At 49.4% G+C, this 8,668-nt stretch overlaps 1 protein-coding gene across 1 annotated transcript; it reads right to left on the bottom strand.

Annotated features, from left to right (window-relative positions):
* Window positions 1-148: 148 nt before the first annotated feature.
* On the bottom strand, window positions 149-7,931 carry SERPINF1 (serpin family F member 1). Its single transcript, XM_005298283.5, has 8 exons — window positions 7,795-7,931; window positions 5,024-5,109; window positions 4,413-4,614; window positions 4,176-4,331; window positions 3,013-3,216; window positions 2,071-2,213; window positions 976-1,186; window positions 149-551 (listed from the first exon to the last, which is right to left on the bottom strand). The coding sequence occupies exons 2-8, from the start codon at window positions 5,099-5,101 to the stop codon at window positions 292-294; spliced, it is 1,254 nt and encodes a 417-aa protein (XP_005298340.1). The 5' UTR covers window positions 5,102-5,109; window positions 7,795-7,931; the 3' UTR covers window positions 149-291.
* Window positions 7,932-8,668: the final 737 nt, after the last annotated feature.

Here is an 8,668-nt window from a genome sequence, read left to right as displayed (position 1 = left end):
TGCAATAGAAGTTGGGCCACTACAGTGGGGCTCACCACAGGGGACACGTGGTGATGTTGGAGGAACTCTGGGAAACTGGTACGGGGGCCCAATGCAAACCAAACCAGGGCCTGTGTTACAAGGGAGAACGCTGCGACACTTTGAAATGTTTGTGGCAAAAGCTCTTTTATTGCAGCATGTAGGCATAAGATTTGCAAGTTTGACTGTGCAGCAGAGCAGGGACCCAGCATCCTTCCCAGTTACCCCAGCCTTTCTGGAGGACTCGAACATTGCAGGCTGCTGTCCAGGGAGCTAAGTGCTCCTGGGGTCCAGGATTTTGCCAATAAAGAGGAGGGTTCCCGTGGTGTCATCCCTCAGCACAAATAGGAACGGTCTGTCTAGATGGTAGTCGAGGGGGAAGGTCAGGCGAGCAGCATTCTCTACGGGGCTTGGTGTGGATCTTGCCCCATCTTCATTTAGTTCCAGGACTGCCTTGTGTTGCACATGAGAGAGCTTGGTGGATTTGGGAGAAATCTTGCTGAAGTCAGGTGTTGTGAAGAGCGACTGGAGCCCTAAGGGAAAGGAGGAAGATTCCATTAGCTGGGAAGAAGGGGCCTTCTGGGAGGATAAGTAGACAGTGCTGCAGATTGGGGCCGTACTACTAGTGCTGCAGAGGGGAGGAGTCATAGGTAGGGTTGCCAACCCTCCAGGATTGGCCTGGAGTTTCCAGGAGTTAAAGATTGTCATGTGATGAAATCTCCAGGAATAAATCCAACCAAAATTGGCAGCCCTAATCATAGGGCTCATTGGGAGATGGTGGGAGTGGGCCCCAGGCGGAGCCTATGTGAGAGATGGAAGCATGAGCTGCCGTTGTCCATGAAGTCCATACATATGCCAGCAGGACCTAGCTTGTGACCATTGGCTGCTTGTTCTCGGGAAGCTGAAGGAGCAGCTCTGAGCCCCAGCAGCCTGCAGTGGGCCATTCTATGTACATACTCATCTCCTGCAGTGTGCTGCCAAGTGCCGCCTCAGAGCTCAGCTTCAGCCTGGGTATGCTCAGCACAGCGTGAATGGTCTTCAGCTCCCTGTCTATGTCACGGACAAACTCCGAGGTGAGACTCTCCTCAATCAGGGTCATGTTCTGGGTCACCTTCTGTGGCAGGAAGAACATAGCACTGACCCCGGCTGTCAGTGGTAGCTGGGCAATCTGGAAGCATAGTAAAAAAAGACAAGGAGTTATCTCTAAACACACCAGCAGAATCTCCCAGTGCCAGCTGTGGTCTCTAAACCTTGGTTGGCTGGCCAGCCACTCCACCTACCAGGTTCTTCCTTCCCACCCTGCTTATCTGCTATACCACAGGTTCCCCTTGCCCCTCCACAGTACAGACTTCTGCCCTAAACCCTGTCCCTCTGGCTGTGAAAGGAAATGCAAAATGCAACATCTTTCCTGTGAGAATCTGTACTGAATTGTAGTATGGGGGGGGAGCGGAATTCTCAGCTGGAACTCCCACCCCTATACTGATGCTGTGCTATGCACAGCCCCCAGTTCTGGGAGTCAGACCCAGGGCCAGCCCTGCCTAGCTCACTAGCAACTTTGCCAGCTATTTCAGGAACAGCCTTGATGAATTCCCAGAAGCAGCACTTTCCCTCCCCTGTCAGAGGGAGGATGCTTACCAGAGGGTGGAGCTCCATTAGGAACAGGCTGGAACTATGTGGTAGAGCGAATAACTTTCCACTTTTTGAAAGGCAGTGAGTCAGAGAGAAACTTCTACCAAAGCCTGTCCTTCCCTGCAGCCTATCCCTTTCCTCCCTGCCCAGCTGGGGCGGCTGTACAGACTGGAAAGACCTTTGTGCTACTTAAAGCTGTAGTTGCTTGCTATATGATCATGGGGATGTGGAGTTCTCTGAGCAAACCCAAAGCTCTCTGCCCTGGTGTAAAGAACAAGAGTTACAGGAGTTTGGTGGGAGGGGTAGAACTCACCCTCCTGGTGGTGGGGAGCTAGTGAGTGAGGATGGATCTTTCCCTAGTCTAGAGCGAGGTGATTTTGCACAGGGGCTACATTCTCTTTCTTGCTCAGTCCTTCACCTGACCTTGCAGTTGAGTTCTGAGTCGAAGCCATATCGCAGTATGGCTTTGGGGTCCGACATCATGGGCACCTTCACGGATCTGTCTTCATCCAGGTGGAAGTCCTGCAGCATAGTCTTTGTGGGGTCAAACTTGGTTCCCCACTGTCCTATTTTTAAAAATAAAACAGGAATGTTCAGGAATAATGGGAAAACCTAAGGTCTGGGTATGTAACCAGTGGAATGGTATTGTGGTTTCATACATGAAATAGTCCTGCTTTAGGGGATTGGTCTTGGTAAGTGGAGGATGATAGAGGTCAGAAAGCCAGTTACTGGGATCAGCTATACTTGCAACTTTGTAACTATAAGTGGTACTGCTAATCTCCACCTACCCTTTGTGTATTTGCTCATTGTTAACTCTCCAGGACAGGGACAGTCTCTGTACCCCTGTTTGGGGAGCACCCAGCACAACGTTGCCCTGAGCTTGACTATGCCAATTGCTGCTCTTGTAATATAAAACTTGATGTCTGGATTCCCTAGAACAGCTCCCCAGTATCTCCTGTCCATGCAGAGGGGTGGTGTGGCAGGCACAGTCCCATCTGAACTCTTGATGAATCTCTTTCCATTGGGCAGGACATTCTGTCTTTCATCCTTAGAGGCTTTCACTTTCCTCCTTCCCTGACCCCTTTTTGCAAGCAGGTCAAGACTCAGCTTCCTGTGAGTAGTGACTCCTCCCATGGGGAAGTTCTTTCCACGTTCATCAAGCATCTGTCCCACCTCCTTTACTAAACTCACAGTAGAGAATCTATATCCATATGTTCAAAGAAGTTTCTTCCTGTCACTCTGTCTTTCTGCCTACCTCTTCAGTGTGCCCTGGCCAGGATGTGACCTTCCCTCCTGTGTTTTCTGGCATGCAATTAGGAGACAGCCCCATCTCACCCCTGCCCATGAACGACGGTAAGCTCTTACCTTTGAAATAAACTGCCCCGATGAGGAAGATGCTGATGCCTGTAGGTATCTCCTTCAGGAATTTGACAATCTTTCCCTTGGTCTGCTGTTGCACCCAGTTGTTGATGTCTTGCAGGTCTGAATGGGTATTGCCAGTCAGCAACTTGGGCCGTGCCCCATAGGACTTCTCCAGCTGGCTCACAAACCCCATTTTCATTCTCAGTTCTGAGGGGCAGAAAGACCATTACTGCAGCCTACTCCCTCTATCAGAGACGAAATCCCAAGGCAATGAGGTACAGCTGAAGGCCTGGCAGTGAGCATCCCATTCCCTTTCCTGACATACTTACAGATATCTAAGCCCTAGTCTTCTAAATACCCATTGTTGTGATACACAGGCATGTGCAAACACCTAGAGAGTCTAACTAAAGCTGTGTGGGGAACTGATGTATTTATCTAGTCTCACAGCCACATCCTATGCTGTAGTCTGGCAAAACCTTCAATTAATGGGTAAAGATTGGTGATAGGAACCAAAAGCCCACCTGTAGCTGCCACCACTGTGGTGTCTGACTCTAGCCCTGTCCCTACACTCCTTACATGATTACAGCTTATTGAGGAGCTTGGATCTTCCTCAAGCCATCAGGTTGACGGGGGGGGGGGGGGGGGGAGAAGTGGGAGATGTTAGCATTCTTATCATGATGGTCTAGAGCAGAGTGAAACATGGCATTTTAACTGACTCAGAGGGGTCAAACAGTCCTATATGATCTGTCTTCAGGCTGGGCCTGATCATTATTGTAAAGCAAAAGATATGATCAAACTGTATCTGGAATTGAAAATACATTAGATGGCTCCTGGGAGGTAGGCGCAGCTGGAGTGAGGCTTAGGGAGGAGATGAAATTATCAAAGCAAGTTCTTGGGTCCCTTCTGTGCCAGCAGCTCTGTTGCCAAGTGCCCTGTTGGCACTTCTCTGATTTTAATAAACCTTTTCCAAGCTCTATCTAGGGACCCCCAACACTGTCACTGCATGGTGCAATCAGCACAGGGCAGAAGCAGTTGCTTAGGCTCCAGCCACAGCTGTGTCCTGTAACTGAAGCCATTGGTGCCTGTGACCCATCCATTCTGCTCTCCTGACTGCTGCTCAGGGACAAAGACAAGATTGATGTAGGCAGGTGAAAAAAGGTTTTTACTTCTCTCCACAACAATGCGGGTGGCACTTCTTAGGCCCTTTACAGGTGCAGTGATGCTAGCCAGCAGCTCCTTGTAGGTGTTGTGGACCTCAGCCTTGTTAAGCAGGTCGTAGAAGAGAGTACGAGAAATCAGGTCTTCTGTTCGCTCTCCAGCACCTGCCAACCATAAATAAAGGAGCATGAGGCTCCCCTCCAGCCATGCACAAGAATGCGTGAGGAGGAGGAGGAGGGACTCACCTAGTAAAAGGCCAGAAAGTGCAGTAGCTACACTGAAGGGAGACAGTAACACATTGGCGGTGGGAGTCTTGCTCGACTGCTGGCGATACAGGTCATAGCCAAAGTTGGAGACTGAAGCTGCCAGTTTGTTTACAGGGCTTTTGTAGAAGGGATCTTCCTCCTCAGCTGCCTCTGTGTTGCCTCCTTCAGGGGTTCCGGAGTCCTTGCAGGCACAAGAAACACTTCTTTAGAATTGCTCTGCGTCAGAAGGCAGGAGCAGTATGATAGCCAGAGAACTGTTCACCTTCAAAGTGCTTTACAGACATTTCTCTGTAAGCGGGGGAAGTACTGGCCTTGTCGTACTGTTGGGAAAACGGAGGGTCACACAGTATATCATAGGCAGAGCTGGGAATAGAACCCAGTCCTGCCTGCTGTACCTACTGGAGATTCCACCATGCTTTTACCTGGGCAGAGCAGGACTTACCTTTCCCTTGTCATTGCCCATGATGGTCCTAGGTTGTCCTTGGCAGCTCTGGAGGATGGTGCTTAATATTCCCATTTAGAATTTTAATTTTAGAAGTTTTATGGTCCAAGTTTCTCACTCTCCTTGTCACGTTTTGTATCACACTCACCTGCTCTGCAGCCGAGTCCTGAGATCTGCTGGGGGAGGCTAGGAGCCCTAGCCACAGGAGAACAACCAGAGTCTGCATGATGGAACCTAGAAGGGAAGAACACAATAGAGCTGTTTGCCCTAGTCAATCTGCCTATTTATTTGCTCCAGCTAGCTCCGTCTGCTACACCTAGCAGGAACTGCATGTGCTTCTAGCATCTCTCTCTGCAGCGGGACCTGGTGTGCATAGCTGATCAGTTGCAAATCCTCAGCCTGTGGCTTCTTCAGCTGGTCAGCTCCAGCTGCTTTGAGCTTCTTGAGAGTGTGGCATGCACATTTGTGGACACGTGGGCAGTTGTTGCCTGAGCCCAAAAGCAGAGGTAGAGATGTGATGCAAATCGCACTGGCTCTCAGACAAGACACCAGACTCCAAGGCCCTGAAAGGTACTAGATCAGATCAGTGCACAAGAGACTCTTCTTGCTGCTTTACATCCCATGCATTCAAAAAGTCAATAGTCATACAAAAGCAGCAAGTCCAACAACTAACGCTGGATGAAATAAAAGATAATTAACGGGCTAGTGCTGTTGTCCTGAACATGCGCACACACACACTGCCCAGCCCTCCAATTCACTTCCTAGCCTCAGGCTTGCTCACTGCGTAGCCCTATCCGTGGAGGATTACTGGCTGCATGAGCACCTTACTACCACTCTGGCTCAGTAGCTGATTAAATAGCATCATTGATGGGCTCCCACGAACCCTTCCTACCCTAAATGCATACCATGGGGTAGAGGCTAAAGCAGAGAGGAGTAAAGGACCGGACTGGGCTTACTCAGGATTCTTGATAGGAAAAAAACCACCAAGCTCCTAGAGCCACTAATCCTGTTCTTTTTCAGAAATCCAATGTTAACCTCCCCAGTGTCTGCATGGGAGGATTCTGTACAATGATGTGTCTGGTCCAACGGGTAGTGTTACCCATATCTTCATCCTCGGTAAATTAGAGCAATTGCAGGGATGCCATGTCCCTGAGGTCAGATACCACAGGGGTTGGGTGAAAGCAGTGTTTATATAAATGCCAAAGGAATTAAAGGAAGGGCACTTGCATTTAACTAACCCCTGTGATCCAGTGCAGCCCGAGGAGTAGGAGCCTGCACATGTGTTTCAGATTAAATGCAGCTCTAAAGCAAACATGGCTGTTGGTAGAATTGCAAACTCTGAAAGCCACGTGTCCACAACGACTACAATTCAGGGACCAGCCTGTTCAGGCAGAGGATTTCCCTACAAGAAAAAGCTCCCCCAGACCCTCTCTCCATGGTAGCAGTTTTGCTTTAGGAAACACTGTTCCTCTACAGCATCCCTGCCAAAAGAGATTCCTCTGTAGCATTGTTTCTGTTTAGAGCAGACATGAAACTGGCTATGCAGTCCAATTTCGCAAGACTCATGGATTCTCTCCCTGCATCTATGCTCAGACACCATCCCCCACCCAGGAGAGCGGTATTCTGGATTTCTTTCCAGTGCAGAAAATATGCTCTGAGTGGAGCTGCTGTACTGGACCAAAGCAATGTTAGGTGGTGTGAGGGTGGATGTGATTCAGGGACTTTTCATTCCTGTGAGAGTGAGCCTTATGGTGGGATTTCTGAGTAGGCCTGCCTCCTGTGGAACACGGGAGCAGAGAGATTCTGGCTGGATGCTGTTTGAGGATGCCTGCTGCAAGCAGATTCTTCATCTGGCTTTCCCACTATGCTTAGTGTGAGAGGTTTGCTCTGGGCTAGGCATGAGATGTGGGTTTTCCATGAAGTGTGGCCTTTCTCTGAAAAAAGGCTCTACAATACTCTCTGCTCCCAACAGCTCTGTGCTCCTGGAAGCATGAGAATGGAGAGTGCATTCCCAGATTTTATCATCTTTGCCAGGATTGTCACCACCCTCATATTTCTCAGGCTTTGCCAAGAAGTGATTTCCATTTTAGAATGACAAAGCCCTGCTGAGCTTGAATGGGCCTGAACATCTGGATTCTATTTGTGCAGTTATGATGCACACAGCCAAAACTGCAGATAGAAAAAGTCATTGCTGGAGCAGAGCTGGGGTGATTTCTAGTGTAACTTTAAAATCTATAGCTGTTTAAAAAGAAAGGAAAAGATCTAGAGCATGCAGTCTGTGATGTTAGACTCAGAAAGAGCAGGTTGGGAAACAAGCTGAGAAGATACTTTCCAAGCGTGAATTGTCTCTTCCCTGGATCTTTGCAGCTCTGAAATAAAACAGCATTCCCCCAGGCTAGAGAGTTCTGAAGGTCTCTAACTATCCTTACGCACATTTGAGTGTGGGATCTCACAGCCACCCTACCTATGAGGTCTGTTTCTCTCTATTGGGGGGTGTCTCAGAGCACCTCACCAAGAGGGTCTGACTCAGTTTTCTGCTAGACTCCATTTCTGTTGCAAAGAAAACTATCTAACTGCAACACAAGTGCTAATTGATGCAGGATTGTAACCCCCTGCCCATCCATGCTTGATCCTCAGAGCCTGCAGGAAGGACCCTTGTTCCCAAGCACACTTCTGGCCCTCAATCGCTCCAGGAGAAGCTGGAGAGTCCCCCATTTCCAGCCTACTCCTGTTTCCCCAGGAGAAATTCTTCACTCTCCAGGCCATACCATAGCAAGGACCATCACTCCTGTCTCCCAGGCCCTGCAAGAGAGCCCCCTCCCCCCGACTCAGTCCTGTGCCCTTCCCATCATTCTGGGCACTCCGATTGCTACTAGCTGTGGACCAACAGGTCTGGAAGCAGGGTGAATTGCTCCTTACCTCGGACTCCTCTCAGCCACTGCTGTCCTATGTTACCACCCTTGATGAGACTCTGAACAGCATGGAGTTTATAACAGCCACATCTGCTTTATTTGCTGCCTGCCAGCAGACTGCCCCCAAGCCCAGCCTTCAGCAGGCTTCAGGTTACACTTCCCAGGGTTCTCTTAAAGTGGTCTGCCCTAATTTTTTGATCCTGTGATTTTCACTGCATTGTGCTGGCTTTAACCCTGCACTTGATCCAGCTCCCAAAGCAAATGCTCATTATTTGAGAAACAGGTTAAAGCACAAGACTGAGAACCAAGTTCTCTGGCTTCTATTCTGTGCTCTGCCACAAGCTCCTTGTGTGACTTTGGGCAAGTCAGCTCCCGTCTCAGTGCCCCGGCTTCCCCATCTGTAAAATGGGACTATTCCTTCCCTACCTCCGGGGGTTATAAAATGCTTGGTGATGGCTGAGTGGGAGCTGCGGTAGCATCATTAATATAGCAGCAACTCCATTTAACGTAGCAAGAACCTCGACCCAGCAGCAGGATCCAAATATCAATGTAAAGCAACGAAAGAGAAAGACCCAGGAGTGGCTGTAGCCAAGATGCAGTGTCAGTATTAACAAGAATGACGGAGAGATGGGATGGGACTGTGGCTATCTGACCATTGCTGCAAGCAGCTTGTCTAGAGGGAAATGCTGAAAGTAGTGAGGGCAGCTGTACCAAACCCCACATTTGGGATTGTCTTGGAATCTATCCCTGCTGCGCTGCAGGCCTTACTCTCTAGGCAATGAGACTTATTCAGACATGCACTCATCGCCTACAGGCCCTCAGCTAATGGGAAGAGGGGATGACTGGAGATCCACATGAACCGCAAACCAGCATCTTTGTGA

This window comes from Chrysemys picta, chromosome 19, assembly GCF_011386835.1.
Source record: "Chrysemys picta bellii isolate R12L10 chromosome 19, ASM1138683v2, whole genome shotgun sequence".
In the NCBI taxonomy this organism is placed as follows: domain Eukaryota; kingdom Metazoa; phylum Chordata; order Testudines; family Emydidae; genus Chrysemys; species Chrysemys picta.
Note: the sequence above shows the minus strand (reverse complement) of the source record. Positions and strands in the feature narration are given on the sequence as shown.

Excerpts from the sequence above, each read along its gene's own strand:
- SERPINF1 (XM_005298283.5), bottom strand. The coding sequence starts at position 5,101 with ATGCAGACTCTGGTTGTTCTCCTGTGGCTAGGGCTCCTAGCCTCCCCC. Across the intron at positions 3,217-4,175 it reads CCGCATTGTTGTGGAGAGAA|AACTGAGAATGAAAATGGGG; the intron begins GTAAAAACCTTT and ends TCTGCCCCTCAG. Across the intron at positions 552-975 it reads CAGCACACTGCAGGAGATGA|GGCTCCAGTCGCTCTTCACA; the intron begins GTATGTACATAG and ends CCTTTCCCTTAG.